Source organism: Simochromis diagramma, unplaced genomic scaffold (assembly GCF_900408965.1).
Source record: "Simochromis diagramma unplaced genomic scaffold, fSimDia1.1 OVJJ01000816.1, whole genome shotgun sequence".
Taxonomy (NCBI): domain Eukaryota; kingdom Metazoa; phylum Chordata; class Actinopteri; order Cichliformes; family Cichlidae; genus Simochromis; species Simochromis diagramma.
The window spans coordinates 2,069,434-2,092,169 of record NW_024386908.1 but is presented as its reverse complement, the minus strand read 5'-3'; the positions used below and the strand labels follow the sequence as shown (position 1 = coordinate 2,092,169).

The window sequence follows — 22,736 nt, the reverse complement described above, 5'->3', positions numbered from 1 at the left end:
CGCCACCCCAACATCCACCTGTGCTCAGAGTCGGTTTTTTGTTGGGGGCAAGGGAAGGGAGACCAGACAGGAGGAGCTCCAGAGTTGTTGCTACTATAGGAAAATGCTGCCACCGCAAACAGGGAAGACGATGCAGATAAGAGGAGAAAGAGACCTTCCTACACTTCTCTAAATGTATCTGTTATGCTAGGAGATTTTATTATTATTATTATTATTATTATTATTATATTTCACTTTCACACAAGTGTTGTGAGACTTCATGTTATCTTTCATATCAAAACAATTATAAAAAAAACAACTTACAGAACATATTTAGTTTTGTCCGATTTCCCTGTGGCTCCTCTGTTTCCCTCCGATTGCTGGTGTAAGATTAAAGAAACATTAATACAATGAAAGGAGGCTAATAGTCAGAATTCTGGCTGTGTGGCTACTCTTAAATATATCTAATTTTACAAATTACAGGTGAAATGTGTTGCGTAAATTACTTGCAGCCTCATCAGGAGGTTGTGGACTGTTCTGGGCATATACATTTGCACTTTAAAATGACCCCTAGCACTGCAGCTGTATTTTAAAAGTGTGGTTTGGGAAGCAGAGCAGGTTGTCTCCTACTGTACTCCTCCAGTCTGCATGTTAAAGCATCCTTGGGCAGGATACCAAACCTCAACTTCTTCCCAATGCATGTATCCGTGTGTGAGTGCATGAATGTTTCTTATGCTTGCACAGAGTGCTTGATTGGCTTGAATGAGGCTTGTAATGAAAAGTGCTTTGAGTGCTCAGTTAGAGCAGAAAAGTGCTACAGAACTACCAGTCCACTTACTCGAGGCAAAGTGGAGCACTAAGCTAAATGTTGTTGCAAGCATGGCAGTTATAACACTAACGTAAGTTTCACATGTGCCCTGCAGTACCGAACTTTTTTAGGCAGAGCTGTGTGTGAAAATGCAAATGTCCAACACATGGTGTTAAACTGACAGCTTCCTCTTACAGTCTGTGTTATGTCCGATTGTGCAAATGTTGGAATAGCATAGACAGTTATCTGTTAGGTAGGCTTCATCTGTCTGTGCTGCTTCCTGTGCACTCTATCCAGGAGGTTCCCTCAGCTAAAGCAGAGTACTTCTAGTAGTATGTGTGTGAATGTAAGAAAGGACATCTGTGAATGGTCTACTTCCCCTGACATTATCATGAGTGCAAACGCCATTTTACCATTTTAATTTAGAAGCTGAAAGAAGAGTCTGCAGGAATTTCCACACAAAAATTCTGCACTGCAGCTAGAGTGATTTCACTGCAGTCTGCAAAGATAGTGAGTGTCTGCACCGAATTCCACTTTTCCACAGCAAACAGTTGTTAAAACATTTCATCTCTATCCACAAATGGTAACATCATGGTGACACTAGAAGAAAAATCTTTAAAGGTACGTGAAAACATTTTTTTTATGTAGGTTGTTTAACAGAAATGAGAATTTTGTAATCATAAATATACACTGATCACCGTGTAATCTGGTCTTCCAACAAACTGATGCATTCTCATAAATTTAAAAACATAGAAGTAGCTGCCAGGTCATGGAGGCTGCCATGTTGAATATAGTAGCCAGGATGAGGATTTCCATTCTGCATAATCATGTTTTATGTACATGTTAAGAAACCAGTCACACACAGTACATAAATAATTAACTGATAAAGTGTATTTAGTGTACCTTATATGTTAGTTTTAATTCTGAGGTCACAAAAAGTTATTTCAAACTATATATGACCATTATCTATCTTATCTATCTTATCTATCTATCGAGCTAAAGTTGTAACCCTCCCATTTCGGGACAGCTGACAACCAGCTGGCTAAACAACAACATCTGGTTATAAGCTAATATTATGCCAGCTAATGTTATGCCTCCGATAAACAGTTTGATTCTAATATCATATTAGTTTATTAACTAAGAGTCCAACCTTGTTAAATCCACTTCAAAGAAAGTTGCCGGCTAACAGCAAACAACACCAGCAAAGTTCAGGCTATCACCAACAATTCACCTCACTGTCATCTGACAGACGTTTGCTTTACGGACTCATCTACATAGGCCATCAGGAGGCCATCAGTCCAATAGATGTGGACAGATCCTGACAGGTGAAGTAAACAGCAGACTCACAGTCTAGGCTGTCATGAACCCAAGTTGTTTCGTCCTACAGCGGCCACTGTAGCTCGGATTGTGCATTTGAATAGGTAGGGGTAAGAAAACAGAATTGAGTTGACTGCAATTACTGACCTCTACTGGTGACATTTAACACACTTTACCTTTAACATTTTGTGGGATCCACGAATGTTTGTATGAAATTCTGTGCCTGTTTATTCAGAAGAGATAGGGACACAGTTTTAGAAAACATCATATAAAAAAAAAATCATAAAATCTCCAAAGTCCAGAAAGGGGACTGCCATGTTTAAGGAGCTGCCATAACACCAAGTGCCCCTCATGATCCAACCCCAAAGAGCTTTGTGTCTCTTCCCAGAGACCTGATAGGTGAATGTGTAAGCCACTACACTGTGGAGCCTTTCAGTCACTGTCACATACAGATGGTTCAAAGACACGTGGCTTTAGTTACACAACCATAGTTTATTACTGATGTCATCACTTACACAGACAACGGAAGTGTCAGCGATACCTACTAAAAGGTGATCAGAAAATCATACTTGAGTAACTAGTTGAAAACAGCTTCAGGACCGCCGCTGCTGTCAGATGCTGTGTTTAATTTACACTAAGCTCTTGTCAAAAATTCGAACTCCCGAGCCATATTCCAAAAAAGATTAATACTAATAATAATAATGATAATAATAAACAATATATTTTAAACTGATAAAAGTGGCTTGAAATGACAGGATGATTTTCAGAGGACCTTCAGACCACACATGGTTTCCTCTTGCTGTCTGGTAACAGCTGGTAGGTTTGACCAGTTGGTGCCATTTTTTTTTTAAAGTGCTGGTTTCATGTAACATGTCCTTGTTTTAGCGTTTGGGTTGAATTCCTCTTGGTTGTGGCTGTGTATCTCTATGAAAACCACCCCATTTAAATATATTTAACCCATATTAAACTTTTCAAAGTACACTCTGTTAGAGAAGAAAGCCACGATGCATTTTGTGTTCAATATTTGCGATGCTTATACGACATACTGACCTGCTGTTCACCCTGGACAACATGTGATGCAAAAAAACCTGTGAACGAGGTATTACTCTATAAATAACATATAGGCAAAGTTCACCGTTGTATTCTACTACAAGCAGCACAATGTCAGATTAAATCCTGTTGTCCGGTAAGGCTAGTCATACGGAGTCCTTTGAAAAGGAACGCTGAATGATCAGTACTTTTAATGGGATCTGCTCCTCTTTTTGATGTCCATAGAGTTCAGGAAGAAGCATTCAAAGTGTTCCAAAGTTTAACTGCACTCCAAAAGAAAGGATGTCTCTATTTACAGAAAGGTCCTTTGCATTACTCTCTTCTCCTTTGATGATCCCCGCGGGCCAGAACTGTTGGTTCAACCTAAATCAGAAGAGAAACCTAATGAAACAAAGTCAGAGCCAGGACAGCTGCAGAATCATCAAAACATCACCTATGAAAGAGTTACAGAACATAACATTATTTTTTATATATATAGACATACAGTATATAATTGTTTGAGGTCACAAGAGGAAAAAAAATGGAACTGCACAGAACTGAAAAGCATAGCCACCAGTTATAAAACTAAACTTTATCAACCGAACGCTCCCGCCTACGCTGATTGACATGTCAAAGATGTTGGCAAAGCAACAACAGAATCAGATGCATTATTCAAATCTCGAAGCCCTGATTTTTCCATTCTTGCTGCTTATTTTTGATGTTTGACACTGTGAGGAAACAGATTTCATCTTCACAAGAAAAATTTTTAAAATGGTCTGAAAGCCCCACAAGAACATCGCTGTGTAGGTTGATTCTGTTCATCTGGAGAAATGCTACGTCCAGATGCATCAAGACATTGCTGTGTAGCTATGACATAACCTGTTATATGACTTAAAGTGAACAAAGACACTTCTGCCATTATGCACCCCTCCTCTAATTGCTTTCTTGAGGTGTAACTTGATATCACCTGGACTAGAACCCTGGCACATTCAGCACCATCCAAGTAACAGCCTCCAGGGTGGAAGTGCCAAAAATTTTGTAGTACCTACATTGGCCACTTGAGGCAGGCTCTAAAAATGACCCAATCATCATCCCCATACACTAAACTTCACAGCACTGAAAAGCATTTTTATAGCCTATGATTGCTGAACTTGCTAAATGGACACAAGCAAAACATTTTTTTCAAACCTGACAGAAGCTGCTTTTTAACATAGCAACAAAACAGAGAGAAAGCAGGAAGCTTAACAAGCAAGCACAATGCAAACTGCATCTAGACTCAAGAGCAGCAGGGCTGTGTTCTCTATGACGAATCATGCTTCTCCGTCTGGCAATCTGATGGACGAGTCTGGGTTTGGTGGTTGCCAGTCGAATGACCGTTGTGTGACTGCATTGTGCCAAGTGTAAAGTTTGGTGGAGGGGGATTATGGTGTGGGGTTGTTTTTCAGGAGTTGGGCTCGGTCCTTTAGTTCCAGTGAAACAAACTCCTAATGCTTCAGGAACAGTTTGGGGATGGCCCCTTCCTGTTCCAACATGACTGTGCACCAGTGCACAAAACAATGTCTCCATAAACACATGGATAATCCAGGGGTCTGTACAATTAAGGTTGCAACAAGAGACATAAAAGGTGAAAAAAGAATTAAACTAACGGTAAATATTGTTTATCAGCATGATGTTATGTCCTTTTGAAAATGGCCATCGAAAGGCAAATGTGGATGGACATGTGCGCAAGTGAACTGGGTGGATACCAGTGGCTGAAGCACCTAGTAACTCTTACCACCAAAGTAGATACCCTCAGAAAGAAATCATGCCTGGTTTTCAAAGTAAGAATGGTAACAGTAGCTTTTCACTGCTTCAGAGAGTGGGATTGTTTCTTCTAGACTGGAAAGTTATTGATGCTAATGTTTGCCATGTGCTAACCGTCTAGCTGGGTTTCTGCAAGAAAACTTGTGAGACTCAGTGACTGAGATCAGCAAGGTCGGGCGAAACATTGCAGCTGAATAATATGGCGACATCCCGTTGCTATAGCTCTAATTGTGTGTCACAGACAGAATAGGTGCCAAGGATTAGGTAGCCGCTCTCCACTTCTGTAAAAACACAGTGTGTGAGACAGAAAAGAGTGGGGAGTTTATCTTCCACCTCCAGCTAGAGAACACAGTCACATTTAATTGCATTCACCTATAGCGATGGATGATTCAGCTTAAGGTAATTAATTAGTGGGCATAAGTGGACAGATATCAGCTAAACAGGTAAAATGCTTTAAGTATTTACATTTTCTTTTAGTCCTGTTTCCTTTATTAACTTCTTTGTTAGTTTTTCTTTTTAGCTTTTTTTTTGTGTAATTAGTTTAAAAATAGGCCAATAAAATGCTTAACAGTAGCCTTATATTAAAAATTAGAAATTATCTTTAAAATATTACCACTGCTTAGGCTGAGCAGTAGTCAAACAATAATAATGCAATCATGTGATAGCTATCTACTATCAAACTGTTAACTGGGGAGTGTCAGACCATCTATAAATGAATTATATTAAGTCTATCTAGTGCTTAGGTCACAGGTTTGGAGCTTATTCCACATGCTATAGCGCAAGAGGTGGGTCAAAACGACCCCAACCTCTCACATCCACATCTAAAGCTAATTCACAGCCAACAATTAACCCAACAAGTATTTCTATGGACTTTTTTCAAAGCTTTTTGTCAATTTTTGTCAAACTCCGCTTCAGGTCCCAAAGTCAAATGAACACTGCAGCATCACTGAGAGTTATAAACTGTCTAAATTCTTTCATCCGTAATAAAATGATCAGCGTTGCTGCTTTACCAGGTGTAACAATTAAGTTTAACATCCAGAGTTAGAAGTTAGCAGGAAGTTAGCTTGCTAGTTTCCACCTAAACATGACATAGCATGTTCTGACGGAGAGATTTCTGAAAAATTCAATCGTACAGCTCTGCTACGTGAAGACAGAAAACTAAACAGCAGTGATGTTTCTAGGTTTACTGAAGTCGGGCTAGCTGGTATATAATGATGTGTTACATGGTGGCTAGCTACATGGTAAGGTTTTGAAAACTGGGTTTTAAAATGAACAGTGGTAATAAAAAGCGAGAGAGGCCGGCAGTGATCACTGAATGTTTTTAGGGGCTTGTTCAGATTGAATAGAATAAGAAAGAAAACATTAAAAATGTTAAAAGCACAACAGCCTTAATTAACGCAGAGTAATTTGGACTCTGAAGCAGGGTTCATGCTTCATCACTTAAAGTTGACCTTGAAGACTGTGATGGATGTAAGGCAAAATTTAGTAGTAGTTTTGCCTAACATGACCCCCTTCTACACCCCTCAGAATTTATTCAAAATTTTTCAGGCTATCATGTTTACATACAGAATGACAGGCATGCAAATCCTACCAAAAACATAACCTCCTTGGTGGAGGTAATAACATTTGGTCTAAAATCCCTTGACCTACTTGTGCTATGAAATGTGAAAACTCTTTAAATTGTTCCTGTACAATAAATGAGCATAAGGTCTGTGTGCTTTTTACAGTTGCTTTTTATGCATTTACTATATAACGAAAGATTAAACTGGTAGGACTAAAAAACTGGTCTGTATAGAGCCAGAGATTTTCAAGGCTATATGAGAGCTACAATATAATCACCACAACATTCAAACTGAGTGTAGTGCACACTGGACCAAGTTGGCTGGTATTCCCCTTTCATGAAGAAGAGCAAGCATTTAACATAACATTAGATGTAGTGGTGGTGTAGTGGGCAGTATGGTGGTTAGCACTGTTGCAGCAAGAAGGTCCTGAGTTCAATTCCACCATCAGGCCGGGGTCTATCTGTGTGGAGTTTGCATGTTCTCCCCGGGTACTCCGGCTTCCTCCCACCGTCCAAAGACATGCAGTTTGTGGGGATAAGTTAATTGATTAATCCAAATTGCCCATAGGTGTGAATGTGGGAGTGTTAGCCCTGCGACAGACTGGCGACCTGCGCAGGGTGTACCCCGCCTCTTGCCCTATGACAGCTGGGATAGGCTCCAGCAACCCTGAGAAGTGGATGGATGGATGGATGAGATGTAGTGTTATATAAAAATACTGGATACTTGCTGCAGTTGTTAGTAGCAGTTGGCAGCCACTTCTGCCAGTGGTTCAAAACTCTGTGCAGCAACTCCTGCTGATGTGAAACACATCTGGAGCTCTTTCAGATTAGTCTTCTTCCTGTTCCTAAAAACTAACAGCCTTTTGTATCTGCATAAATTGTTATCACAGTGCTGTACATACAGTGCAACATGAGGAAATAAGATGCTGGTGGGTTGTTTCCGAGTTCTCCGCTGTGACATACTGCAAAGACCTCCATTCTCCTTGAGATTAAATTGCCTGTCATGAAGCTCGGCAGCTGACTGGCAGCTCCTCTGCTCCTCTAAAAGTACATTCTGGAAAAGACTCGAGGAGCCTAGCATAACAACCTTCATAACGACGTCCCCTATCAATTCCAACCGCCTGTCAGGCGCCACGTAGGTTTGACGAACTGAAGGAAGCCATTGGCGGACTTGTAAGGCCCCCATTATTGATGCTGAACTTCTGACAGGAAACAGACAGCTCTGACAGCCTGGTTAGATTAATTCACAAATGGTCTGTTTGATGAAGAATTGGGCAGAGCAGCATGGCGATGCATAGTTTTATTTTAATCATCCACAATTATGCAGGAAAGGAAAACAATCCAAGAACCATCAGGCCACCACTTGACAAGAAAACCAGCATAATCACATCAAGCAGAGAGTGAAGAGTTTCCATAAGTTCAGGTGGTTGCACCACTTTGCTGGTCGCTGAACAAGCTTGAGATAAATTCTTCCCTCTTTTTTATAGAGCCATTTATATTCAGGGCTGTCATTGTGATTAATGTGGTACTAATTTGAGAATAATTTCAGGCTGAAATGACAAAGAGCAAAGTCATTTCTTGTCAGGAGAGAAACTGTCTTCAGAGATGGATCTACGCTGCGTTTCAACTCAGGAGGTGGATCATTACCAGGATTCGAGTGTCTCAAACACCGCCGAAAATACTAAGAGGAAAAACCAAGTCTTCCCTGAGTATTGTGTTAATTTAATTGGTGGCTGGCAAGTGCTAATTTAACTGGCAAAAGCTTCATTTCTATTCAGCTCATGAAGAAAGGCTGGCTCAAAGTCTTAACACAGCAGGTACAGGGCTCATGTTTGTGTCATTTAGCTGTGTAATTGGAACACTGCAGTGTCCTTTTCTGCAATATGTTTTGTGTTCTAACTACCATGACCGGGTTTTTCGCAGGATGGCCATTTTAAAGATGAACAGGGAGTGATTTTAATGTGTGAATCAGCCTGTAAAATCAGCAGAAACTGAAAGTGGTGGCACCACAGAGCCACCTTTCTCCAAATTAAGTTTCACGCTCTGGACTATTGGGCAATTTCTGCCACAAATCAAAACTCGTAGTCACTGTTCTTCTGGGAAATTTATAGGTGTGGCGCTACTCTGCGCTTATTTAAATGGTAGAAGCATAGCAGATTAGTATCAAGGATGTAGCAGGGTGGGAGAAGAAGAAAACTTTCAGTATTCACTTTTCAAGGCGTTAATGACATTAAAACCTGGATTGCAACACAGGTAAGGAAAAAACAGGCTTTTATCGGGGGGGGGAGGATTGTACCTCAGGGTGGGCTCAGTTTGTATCCAACTCTGTGCAGCTGATGTCTTTAAAAATCTTGTTGTCCTCTTAAAAATTTACATTTAAATTTTGAAGCAGCAATATTTAAAAAACAAAAAAAAGGGTTAGGATGGCTTGCATTTTCAGCCACAGCTGAAAAAAAAAGTCACATAGTTAAAAGTGTTAGAGCACAAAAATGATGAGCTCTTTTCAAAACAGTGTTTGCAGCTAACCAAAGATCAGTGAGTGAAAACAAGTATTGATCTGCAGCTCAGCTCTCACAGTTACATTGTTTGCTTTGTAGTTATTGGTCCCGCTAGTTATTATTATCATTCCTTACAAAATGATGTAGCTCAGGGTTTTAAGATTTCAAGGACGCGGGGGTGACGTTCATGACTGTCATAGCAATTTTTCACGCTCTGAAATGTAATGGCTCTGAAATCTAAGCAGGCTGTGCCTCGAAGTTTCACTTAAAAAAACATCACTTTATCTCAGTGGCAGCATAGCAATGGAAATATCAGCATATCAGTTAGTTTTAGACATTCCTGTTTATTACGTTTGCTAAATTCAAACAAAACAAGCTATTGATCCAGTACTGAAGACACGATTCACTGTGTTTTACTCTTTAACATAGTCAGATCCACAGGCAAAAACAAATAGGCTCAAGCACTCTGACAATATTATAATATATGCCTGGTATATGAGGATATTTAGAAATCCCCAAATCATTTGAAATACCATCAAAACTACAGACCCTCTGCTTTCTATTAAGGTCATGTGATGTATTGTAGTGTAGTCTACTTCAAAGCATGCAGCTTTTTAGCACCAGCAGCTGAGACAGAAAGATGGTGACTGTGAGAGACCGAGGGCAATGCTGAGTGATCAGTTTAAAGAAATGTCTCTGCCTCTCTCTGTATGGGAGCATTAGTTATTTCCTGATGATAAAGGTGAGCTAGCTGATATATTCCCACTTTTAATTTCTTCCAATTAAAAGAGCAGTTTAGAGCCATGAGATTCTCCCAGAAGAATGCAAGGCAAAGGGCGCTTTTATTATACCAGAAAAAGCTCTTTCCAGTGCAAATGACTATGTCGAGTCATGAAAAAGAAAGTTTTCACATGACTGTGTGCAGTCCTGTAAAAAACTAAGTCCTCCCTATCATTTAGCAGCTTGTAGAACCACCTTTAGCAGTAATAGCTTGAAGTAACAGTTTCCTGTATGGTTTCATGAGCCTCTCACATCATTGTGGGAGGCTCTTCTTTACAGTGTTGCTTCATTTCATTGAGGTTTGCATCCATTCATTTATGTACAACTCTCTGAAGGTTCCACCACAGCATTTCAGTCAGTTTTAGCCAAGCTTTACTCACATTTTGCTCTAAAATATTTTGGTATACAGAGCAGTACATTGCCCATTAAATCACAGCAAGCTGTCCAAGAAAACGAGCACAAATCATAACCCCGCCACCACCGTGCTCGATAGTTCATATGAGGTGTTTGTGCTGATATGCAGTGTTTGGTTTACGCCAGATGTGCCGCTGTGCATTATGGGCAAACAGCTGCACTTTGGTCTCGTCTGTTCAAAGGACATTGATGCAGAGGTCTTGTGGTTTGTTCAAACCTAAGTTGTGCTGCCATGTTCTTTTTAGAGACAAGAGGCTTTCTCCTGGCAACACTTCCAAACAAGCCATGCTCATTAAGTCTTTTCCTAATTGTACTGTCATTAAATAAACCTTTAATATGCTAACTCAGAGTCTGAGATGTTGCTGTTTCTCTAAACACTGCACAGTCTGACCTTGGTGTGAATTTGCTGGTGTGTCCACTCCTGGAACGATTGGAGCATTCACATCCACGTTAATAGACCAACAAGGTACCAAATATGGTTCTGTTATAGAGGTCCTCACACTTGCAGATGATCAATTAATCAAGTGCATTTAATTAACATCACCTGGCTGGTACTTGTACTCTTAATTCCTATGGAAGCAGTAAAGGTGGACTTCTCCCCCCCAACTTTATCAAATCCTTCAGGTAACATGGCACTATTCTCCATACGCACATCCACTGAACAACAGAGCAAAGAGATGGTGTCCTACTTCTACCCTGAGCTGAAAGTAATGTAGTCTATACCTTAAGAAGAGAAGTGAATTACCATTAACTCAATCCATAAATGAGTGATCATAAGCAGACGGATGATAGATGAACAAATAAAGGAGTCTAAAAGTACTGTACAATAACATTTGCCTGAGCATATCCTTGGAGCAATCCAGAAGGTGTTTATTTCTCTTTCTTTTACTTTCTCTGCCATTTTTCTACAATAACTTACAATCAGTGTCATTTGGTAGATTACATGACAAAAGTCCTACAACGACTTCAAGAACAAAACACAAATCTCCCAGAGTAATGATTCTCCTCAGCGTGAGATGCTGTAGACTTTTTCATCTGTTCAAATTGAATCGTGAATCGAGTATGTGGAGGATGAGCAGAGGTTTAAAAATATAAAATTATAAGAGAACTATAAACAGTGTAATAAAAAAGCGGCACTAGCCCACATTAGAGTTTTTTTTTTTCCTCTCATCCCTGCGGTATAACGCATCGCAGACAGCGCAGGTTACTGCTGTCACCTTTGAGGATGTCTGTGTTTATCTGTATAAAAGATACAGTTTAAACTGTTACCTCTTGCTGCCATTTGGGGCTCTAAATGTGCAAAAGTCATTGTTGCGTCTCAGCATATTTACATGTCAGACACTGTTTTTCTTGCTGAGACGTGCTCCAAACCGACTCTATTCCCCACTGGGTTCCGAGCTTTGTGGTAGCCCGTCGCTGCGTGGTTTATATTTTGAACTCTCGAGGTGCTTCTGGGGTGCATTCGATGCATTTATGATACAACTATACAGGTCAGAATAGCTGAGTTCCTAGTTTATGTTGTGCTGTTTTTCCAGAAAAGCTAAGCAAAGGTGAAGAAGAAAGCGTGACCCCCCCGCTGCTTTAAGCAGCCTGCAGAAAGATCTGAAACTTAAGAAACTTGTTTCTCTGACTGAGTTCAAAGGTGTGCAAGATAAATCCGCTGGGAAATGCTGATGCTTTGAACAGGTTGTTGTTGTGTGTTTGGATCATAAACCTCTTCTCATTCAACTCTCTAGTGTGGTTACGTTACTGGGAGAGATGTACTTAATAATATAATTTGACTATAACGTAAAAATGAGCCATCTTTGAAAATTCTTTATGTTCAAAATGAAAGTGAGGATTTTAATGAATTGAGACAAGCAAATGTTTGAAACATCAAATATAATAAGGAGAACAATAACAGATTTATCACCTGGACGCCGCTGTGAAGCATCTGACGTTACCAAAGCTGGTCTCTGTCAGCAGAAATCTGTCAAACAACAAAAGAAAATACAGTCACCACGTGATAATTACCTCAATCTGTTCCCAGATATCACTCATCTCAGAAGCCTGGACCACTAAAAGCAAAAAATGATTACAAAGATGTATGTATATATATATATAATATAAAATAATCCCATTTTGAGGTCTCGACAAATCCCTTAATCAATAGCCCCAGGCTCCAGGCTCCCGGCTCCCGGCAGGTGTGGTGCAGGCAGTTTAAATAATTAAGTACATGTGGAGAGGCAGAACTGAAGTCTACGGGTCATCATAACACAGTGAAGGATACGGGCATCACGTTACAACGTTAAAAGCAGGTAATTGGAGTGAGTAATTGGCCAGTTTGGGTGCTTGAAGTGGCCTGAAAGTGCTAAGGAGACATGGCAGCCCATTGATTACAGGCCCCAGGGGGTCCAAGCACCGACTGCAAACATCAGTTTTTAGGTAAAGGCAGAAGAGACGACGGTAATAGAAGCCGCAGCCTGTTGACCTTGTAGAGCTGAAGTGGGTTAGGTCAGATTCAACAGGTTTGGATGTGGCACCAGTGAAGACTTGTGGGTTAACCTTACCTTAGTGGTTTTGATCTTGTTTCCTGTAGCACAGCTCCAACCTTTCAGATCAGGAAGAACTTTGCATTCCTCCCCATCAAGGCACGGATGCATCTGACACCACCACTTCTGTTCCACTATTGACGCTAACAAAAAGACATAAAGGTCAAAGAACAAATAGGTGGAAATATCTTCGTTCACAGTATTATGGTTAGGAAATACTGATAAAGGACTAGACTGTCATGCTTATTTCTTTTTTTCACTTTTGAATGATAAAGTTGGTTTAGCTGCTAATCCAGAGCTAATTTCACATTTCACTGACATTGTGTCCCTGCAGATTTGCTAACTTAGCATACTGTTTTAAAAAAAGAGTAGTTAATATATTTATAGATGGATATAATCAACAATCCCACTAAAAGTCAAACACAAACAGGTAACAAATAACCAGGAACAAGATGGCTGTAATGGATTATGAGTGTAAGGTAAACTCTTCTCTTAATTTATTTTGCATTTATAAAGATTCGCCACTGCACACACTCTTCAGATGTTCATGGCTGGTTGTCTTTCTGTTGACAAAGACCTCAGTCACACACAGACCTGTTGGGCCATTTGTCAACCACTAGCTCGCAGTGGTTGTTAGATGTTGATTAGTCAGACAGTTGGTTTAACATGTCAAAATAAGGTAAAAGAAAAAATGCTTGTAATAATTCCACGGCAGACTCGCCACATTTCCATAATCTTCAGCGTACTTTATTATTATTTCACACACTCAGCTCTCCCGCTGCCAGCTGCACACATCACCCACAACAACCACACACTCAGGACCCAGTACTATTTATGCAGGGCGGTGTGACGAGCTGCATCGGCTTCTCCTGCAGCCGTGTCACAAACATGTCTGCCACAATGTACTCGAAAACCTAAAGTAGGTGATTCTTTGTTGAATATTGCTAACTAATAAAGAAGAAAACCATGTTTACCATCACACATTTAGAATTCATAAATGTTTTGTTTTTATATTAAAAGTCATCTGCATTTTATTTTGCAATTTCATTTCGACACCGTTTTTGTTTAGGTCTCAAGCACATTTCCACACAACGTTATGAGCCTGAGATGAAGGTTCCCATCGGATATAAATCAAATCATCATACCCGTCTCTCAGCAAGCCATGTCACCTTCCGACAGCTGTCTTAAATGATGTAAGATTTGCTTTTTGACTGGCAACACTCACCTCTATTTCAGGTATTCAAACAATCTTGTGACAAATCTGATCCACGTGTAAGGGTGGGACGGGAACTACGAACAGATGTGACTTCAGTCACGTAAATGGAAATCACTGAGTTGCATTGAGAACACCAACTCATCTGCCTCTGCAACAGTGAGCATTAAACCGCTAATGCTGCGATCTACAAGACATTATTTAAATTTGGCTTATTACAGAGGTCATTATCCACGTTCCACAACCCCCTCCACTGCTGTTAGTGTACTTCCTAATGAAGAGAATGGGTATTATAATCCACATATACCGCTGGAGCCTCACTCCATTAAATTGCAGAGAATGGAGAAGTTATGGCATGAGGGAATCAATTTGAATTACACAGCCGGGGTTATGGCAGCAGTGTGGTGTAAAAAGTGCATCAGGTCAACTGCAAGCAGATGGTGGTTGTGTAACAGCAGCTATTAAAAAGCCACAAAGGTTTCTCATGAAATGAAATGGGAGTATTGATGAACAAACATACCAAAAGTCTATGGGATACATCTCACTTAACAGGTAATGATGCCGTGAAGGCACGAGGGCAGCTCAGAGTGAAAACATCTGGGAAAAAGAATTAAAGTTATGCTTTATTTTTCCTTGATTGTTTTAGTGTAGCCATAAAAATGCCTTTGAATCGATGCACTGACCTTGGGTTTATACTCATAAATGATCACACTGGAGACACGCAGATCTGACTTCAAATCCTTTAATTTTCACAAAAATCGAGTGCACCTTATAATCCGGTGCGTCTTTTGTAGGAATTCTGGATGTGATTACTGATCTCGAACTGCTTTTATGATGTACACGGTGCTCAAAATCTGTCAAATGTTTTAGTACGACTTTGGTAAGATACGAAGCTGCACCGCTTGATGGATTGTCGGAGCATTACGGCTACCATAGTCAGGAGCTTCGCGGAGTAATCTGGGTCCAAAACTGGCACCACAGTGAACACCAGCAAGCACTGCAGACACTGCAAAGCTTTGATAATCGCCCATTATCAGATTATCAAGGCAAAGATGTAAAAGTCTGTTTTGTTAAGTGGCTATACAACAATATGGTAGTACAAAATCCATTCAGTAAAGTTTTCGGGTATCTTCTGTAGCTGCCTCTCTAAAATTACACCTTCAGATCTCTTCAAGTTTTCTCAGATGTCTGCAGGTTCATTTATCTTCATATAAAGTGGAGATTGTCTCACACTGAGTGCAGCTAAAGGTAATCCCTGGTTGTGGAAGAAAGAATAATTAAAAGGTTAAGTGCTGATCATTCTTCTCTGAGATCACCCATGGAGCTTTAAACTGAGGCCAGTGGCTCACAGCTCTAATTTGCTGAAAATGTCAATACTAAAATGTCAAGGAATAGGTCAAACATGACTGGGTCCAGAGTTTAGCCAGAAATCCGTGCTTTTCAAACCAAAGCGAAGCAGCCACTTCAGCTGACACATTAGCATGCTAAGAGACCTTCTGGGTCATCGACTTTACAGTCTGCATTGGACAGCGTCACATTCATTTATCAGTCACTTTAAAAACCCTTCAGGAGAGTCTCTGCAAAGCCCTGGGGCTTCATCAGGACACCTCAAACTGTGAGAATATTTCAATGAGTTTTAATTACACGTTCATTGTGTATTCCACAGGATGTATCAAGCACAGAAGCAGTTACAAAGTGTTTTGAGGTTTTTGAGCTTTAGTTGAATAAAATAAGTCATAACTATGCTGTCTTAGGCGTTGGGAAGCTGATATAACTGTGTGTCTGTTTTCTTCATTTTATAAATGGACTACAAAAACAGAACAATGTCTAAAACGTATTGAAAAAAGGGGATATGTGTTGGTTCATTTGTCTATGCTGTGACTGATAAGAAATTGTACTCTTTTAGCATATTCCTTCAATAGTAGACTTGGTACTGTATGTACTGGCATTTATCACTGACCTCAGCAAGTCTCCCTCAAAATCTGTGGGATGGAGTATCAGCAAAAAAAAAAAAGGTGAACACTGCCAATGAAATATTCGGTTACTGGAACATACCATCTACGCACGATGGGGCAGCTCTGGTGGTGCCTGCCACTTGTCCGGGAAAGCAGGAGCACTTCACAGTTTGCGACCGCTCCTCAATTTTGTTCTTGTTGCAGCAGCGGTGCAACGCCACCACCTCGCAGGTGCCAGTTCGAACATGGTGGGCTGCTGGGGAAATGATAGAAAAAGTCAGTGCTCATTGAATGATTCACTGTAGTTTGAACACTCATTTGAAGCTGCACTACTGGCCTTGGATTGAATCCCAAGATAATATCTCTCTTTGGTCTTTCATCTGTGGGAACGATTAGCCTGAAAGCAAAAAGGCCACTAATTTCCTTAAAAGAGCTCATTTATCACAGGCTTCTCTCGTTATGTGAACAGTACCAGTCTATAAATTTGTATGATTCACAAGTGACAGCTTTAACAAGAAGCAAAGGCCAACATATGCTATATAATTTGCATATCATATAGTGACCCCAGATTCATCTTTCTAAGGCAGGCTTTCTGCTTTGTGAAGTAACCCTAATGTGTTAGGCTCCAGTTAAACAGTTACATTTCAACTCATATATATATATATATATATATATATATATATATATACTATCAAATATATAGGATTTAAGATCTTAGAAGACCACTAAAATTGTTATTGTTCTCCTTACTGCTGTGTTTTTCAGATTGGCTAATCAGCAGGGCATTAGCTCTAGGTTAGCTGACCTGTATGTAGATTTGGCTGTTGCTTCTTCTATTCACTCAACCAGTTTGTAGGAAAAAGTATTTTTATGAGGTGGCATCTTTCTTTGGTGTCAGTTTTTCAACAGCTCTGAGTGAATCACTGGCAGCCCCGGTGTCTGGTTTAGTAGAGAAGGGGATTGTTAACTTGCTAGCATTTATCAAATATCCTAGCTTGGCAGGGGCTGACGTGGTGGCTATACTAGACGTGTTTCCCTATTGTCAGGGTAGACTATAGTACCGCCTGCTTCTGCACCTGTTGTACAGGTACTAACTGAGAACAGGCCGATGACACGCCCCCACTTTGACTCACTTTCTGCAGTCTTCACTTGGCTATGGCTAATGCTAGGTTGATGTTGTCTAGCATGCTTCCAGCTGAAGAGGGAGGAGTGTGATAGGGATTTCCAGTTTAAGAAAGAGTTGGAGTTGCAGAGGTGAAGTTGAAATAACGGCATCTGGAACCCCATCAATGTTCTTTGTGTGGCTCCCGCTGCTCTGCAGTCTAAGCTGGCATTTGATATCACTCTCAATTTTTTGTGACACTAAAATGGATACTTTGCACTTTAAATCCGATGAACAAATAGGTACAGGTACTGCCCTGGCTGCAGGATGTGTGGGCCATGATGCTGCAATGTAAATTAGTATACAAGACTCAAGAAATGTGTTCAGCCCTACCAGCTGAGGATACTTTTAACAATAAAAACTTAAAAAGTGCCATCCTGTTAGTCTGTGAACTTGTCCAAGAAGCAGGCAGCGCTTTCTGGGCCTAAGGAAGACATCAAAGCCAGGCCTGTCTTGATTTTGCAAGGTAGAAGGGTATTGTTTTCGATCGGTGGGTTGTAAGGCTGCTGGCTTTAATGCAAAAGGTGTCGTGACTACAACAATCTGCCATACTCGCTTCTGAGTTCACCGGGACCCGCAAAGCTTCTAAGTATGATCAGCCCACAGAATAGTGTGCCAGTTGCATGTCCAACCCTAAGACACAGAGAAAGGATTTCTTTTGTTTTAAGGCTGAATGTGAACAATATCAATGAAAACAGTCAGTTTCAGCTCAATTTCTTTTTTACACAACTTGTACATAAATCATAAAATTATCTTTTACAGGTGAAATGCAGAAGGCTGCACTTTTATACGGAGCATGAGGCATATGTCGTGTAATACATACAAATGACTAATAATAATTGTGTATATCTGAGAAGTTTTCCATGTGGGAAAGTCACTCAATATGTTATGATTATGAAACACTAAAAAAAATAGCCTTTGTTTTCATGAAAAGTCCTTAGATAGCCCTGATGGTCAGAGTCCCTTTAAGATCATTACTTACTTAAGTTTGGCTCTGAAGTCTGATTGCTGAAACTGTAATCCAGCTCTTTACAGAGGATAATATGGTGACCAGTCAGCCTCTGGCATCATTTGCACAATAAATATAATCGTAAATATGTCTATGTAAAAATAGAAAATGGCACTGTGTATATGAAGAATTACTCAAGTATGATGCTGTTCTAGATTTATCCCAGCAAGCAGCATTCTGTCGAAACAAAAAGCAAACAAACAAACAAACAAACAAAATCAGGTCTGTGAAGGCAAAAGTGCAGCGCTGCAGTATGTGGAGCCAATTTCCAGATCACGCTCTATTGTCTGAATTATTTAGAGCCTGAGCTGCTCCATCCTCTTTTAATTGCATGTGACATTTTCATGAGGTGTCCTTCTGCTGAGATACACACTGCTGCCGCTGCGGTAAACAGTAAATCTGAAACGACTGCATGAAACTGGTCCTAACAGTCTGTACTCGAGCAACTCAACTAAGCCTGGTTAATTTCATTTTCACTTCAGCGTGTTACGTCTGTGGACAGCAACAGTTTGGCTGCTGTAACAAGCAGCTCTAAAGGTGATAGAATCAGCTGCTTTTCTGAGACCGAATGATATTAAATCTGACAACACGCAACACAAAAGCATCTGTTATCTTATTTGAGTTCAGAAAATATGACTTTTATTGAGGCTCTGATATTTGCTGCTCCATGTTTTTGGTTATCTAATCTCTACGAAGTGATAGGATCAAATATTTCACACATATTATACATGTTATCATCGGGTAAAAAACCCCACAATACTTAAAATACAAAAAGCAAAGAAACAACAACACAGGAAGAGCAAGGGGACGTCCTGTTTTTGATTATGCATGTCTGCTCTATCCTCACCATCCTTTCTCAAATCACCAGGTAGGTAGCCATCCAAAAGTAGCGGGATGCTTACTGCAAATAAGAAAAAAAGATATGAAAGACAAACACACAGTAAGCTGAGCTGCTTTAGGTCTTTGTGCTGCCAGCGGCTTCATACTGAGAAGCAATGGTGTTTCTGACTGGATTTAGAGTTCTTTTTGGATGCCTGCTCAGCGCACACTGCCAGCAGATACAGAGAAAGCATTTCACTCAGGAATCATTCAGTCCTCCTCACACAGAGTCCATCTTTTAGCCTGCTGTGCTCCGCTTTGACAGAGAGGATCCCTCTGGCTCCGGATACACCACAGCTGCTGCTGCCGCGGTTATGTTTTTAGATTCGTCCTTCAAAATTTTATAGCACCAGCATCATGCCATGAAATTTAAATAACAGGATGCAGGGACTCCCTGATGGCTAAGCATGTCATGTAACTGCACCGTCCCCAGTCTGACTCTGGCTGGGGACTTTTGTTGCTTGTTGTAGCCTTTTCTCTTGTCCTATATGTCCTGTCTGCATCTCAACTGTGGTTCTATCCAAAAATGGCAAAAATGAAAACAGCCATGCATGAAAAACTAGACAAGCCTTTTTGAGAAGGACGCTGGAAACTATAAATATTTATGAGTGAGTACTCATAACTACTTATAGAGTAGGTAGTACTTCTTCTGTGAAGACATTAGTGGCGTGTGATACTGCATATTTTGGTATCAGTCAAATACCAAGTATATACTGTGATACTGATACTGACTCTTAGCCTCTAAAGGCAGCGTATGCAGGGGAGAGTAGCACATTTTTCATTTCCAAACAACAACAATAATTTAACATAATTCATTTGGCTACATCCTGAACTTGGGGAACAGAAACAAAGTATTGATCCTGTCACACTAGTATCAATATGATACCAATACCAGCCTTGATATCAATACCTCGATCAATCTGCCCGCCTCTAGCAGACACATTGTTGGAACTGAGATAAGTGAGAGACGCAAGAGAATGTTGGTGTTCCAAATACAGCATAAAGAGAAATAAAGTTAGGTTATACTAACAGCAGGAATATTTCCAGGTTTTTTTTAAGTTATGGCGAGCAAGGTAAGACCAAGAATGAGTAGGCTTTGGACCAAACCACACCAAACTGTCTACTTTAATGCTTATAGTTTAGTAAAATGTGAAATAGTCACCCACAAAACATGCTCTATTTCTTTGTGTTCATTGTCACAATTTGTCCAGTTTGGGTATTACAACATTGCAAACATAAAAAACAGCTATAAACTAAGAAAATCACTGCATTTCAACCAAATCCTTGATTTTTTTTTTTTTAACATAATGAAGTCATTTTTAATGCCTAAATCTAAGCAGTTGATACATTTTGAATAGACAACATATTTTTAAAAAAATGACAGTTAAAAATCTGTGATGTGTTTTAGTTGAACTGAGATGATTCTCCAGCAACTGCAACTCCAATCGCCAAAGTGGAAAATATTCATTTTTTTCAACATGAAATACTACAAACGAGCTGGGGCTGGATTGTGTTCTGGGATGCGAAACTAATTCAGAAACAGGACAAGACAATAAAAATCGTGTCCAGAATAATGAACCAATAGATAAGAGCCTGCATTGTGTATAATTCAGATAATACCTTATAATTACTATATATTATTTAACCACTGTAAAGATCGAACCAGCACATCGTCACGATGTACACTTGAGGACTGTTTATTGAAGCATCACACGTTTTTATGGTTCGGCACCATGTTCGCTAACTTTCCAGTTAGTCGTCTGCGCGCAAGCGAGCGCGCGCGCGCGCGCACACACACACACACACTCCCCTCTCTGGTCTCCGGCTTTACTATATAAAAAGAGAAAAACTTCATTAGGCAAATCATCTCCACCTGTCCCTCCAGACTTGGCTCCGCCCCCTTGAACTCACTGCCCCACTCCTCCCCTGCAGCTGACCACACCTCCACCACAACCATATTTAGCCACATTTATAGTTACATATTAGAAGAACTTTTTTTTTTTTTTTTGCAGTGATTTTCTAAATGGAAAAATATCAACTGAACAAGTACAGATAAAAATTAAAAACAGTATTATTATTATTACTTATAAGAACCTATGCAAATGTTCTTACATGAATTTTTCTGATGTGAAAATTGTTAATTATATGAAACATTCACTTTCTTAACAGGAGTATCCCACAGACACATAGTACCTGCTAATATGTGCTAATTAACATAAAAATAAGATGCAATTCTACTCAAAAATGGAACATAGGCCAACTGGAGGGGCTAATGTGGCTGTAAACCACACAGCAAACCAGATTATTTGTCAGATAATTGTATTGAAAAAAATTCCCCAAAAGGCACAAACACAACAAACACTGCATGAGGTGGCTGAGATGACACCTAGCAGACGGCTGAGAGCCCATTTGACCTGCCTGTCAATGCAACCACGGCTATAGCAAACTATAATGCACGTCCCAGCAAAATGAAGCAGGTAATTAAAAGAAAATCAACCCAGAATTTGTTATAACCAGAACAGGCTATAAAAGACAGCTTCTCCTGTAAATTTGTACACTGTACCAAACATAGCTCAGAAAGGTTCAAATAAATTGAACGGCTCTATAAACCAAAACCTAAAGATATTACACCAGGGAGCTTAATAAAATAATAACTACAGATGGGCAGGATGGTTATGATCCATAGTCATTCACCACACCCACAGTCATTCTGATGACCTCTGTGGCAGCGGACGAATGCGAATATGATCTTGATTTAAACTGAATTCAAATAGCAGCAGCGTTTCTGTTTCTCTCTGCGACTAAGATGGATGTGTGATCGACAGCTAACAGCTCAACATGCAGGCCACAGAAACATCTCTTTATGGTAAAATATCCAGGACTACGCTGGGTTTCATCCCCACACAGTGCAGTCCCTCCACATTTCCTCTTCTCTCTTAGATTAACGTCCCTGTCTGCACGAAAACTCCCGAAGCCAGGTAGTGTGACACTGTAGTCTGGGGAACGTGAGTGTCTCCATGAAAAACATCAAACCACACTCACTGTGTTCCCTCTGGGTCTTAATCAGCTCGCTAAGCTCGTCCATCTTATTGTCCAAGGACCTCACATTCCTCATGATAATCGCTGGAACAGCTCCAGCACTGAGAGCCGGTTGTTTCCTCCGTAGCACCTTTGGGATTACAGGCCTCGCTCTGGGCAAGTAGAACTGTCAATGTGATCGTAACAAGGAAAAAAAAACAACTGCAAATGATGAAACTACCTACTTGCCAAACAAAACATAACAATTACACCTTTGCATAAAATATAACGAGAAAGAAGAATCTGTTTTAAAAAACACAGAAGTATCTACATATCGTACAATTTTGTAATATTATGGATGCCACAGAGCATTTTTCAAACTTTCTACCACTGTTACTGTTAACAAAGATGTGTAATGTTGCCCCAGCGGACTGTTTAGTACCAGTCCATTTCACTACATTTGTGTTTGAGGATAATCTAATGCAGAGCAAATCCAGTTACAAACAAACGCCTTCTGGCATTTTACATTACCTTGCAGCAAACCAAGACGATTATGCGCAGTAAAGATGGGAAGCACAATTGTTATTTTGGTTTACAAGATTTGGTTTATTTTAGTATTTTAAAGCAAAAAAAAAAAAAAAAAATCAGCCAAAGGGAATTTTGGAAAACAAATCCCCCCAACTATATTAGTGAGAGAAAGCCAGAAATATGAACCCTGCTGGAAATTTCCAGAGGCAGAGTGAGCAGTCTGCTGCTTTGCAAAGCTAGTGAATCGTGCCT

General features: G+C 40.1%; 1 protein-coding gene across 2 annotated transcripts in view; it reads right to left on the bottom strand.

Moving 5' to 3' along the window:
* Positions 1-1,946: 1,946 nt before the first annotated feature.
* The window catches only part of LOC120735575 (chemokine-like protein TAFA-2), an 84,228-nt gene continuing 63,438 nt past the window's right edge, over positions 1,947-22,736 (bottom strand). The window contains exons 3-6 of one of the 2 annotated variants that reach the window (XM_040035008.1): positions 15,989-16,144; positions 12,739-12,863; positions 12,102-12,158; positions 1,947-3,517 (exon numbers count right to left, since the gene is read on the bottom strand). In XM_040035008.1, the coding sequence (XP_039890942.1) occupies positions 12,129-12,158; positions 12,739-12,863; positions 15,989-16,144 (311 nt within the window). In that variant the 3' untranslated portion in view covers positions 1,947-3,517; positions 12,102-12,128. The remainder of the gene's footprint in view (positions 3,518-12,101; positions 12,159-12,738; positions 12,864-15,988; positions 16,145-22,736) is intronic. The other variant, XM_040035009.1, reaches the window with a different exon arrangement.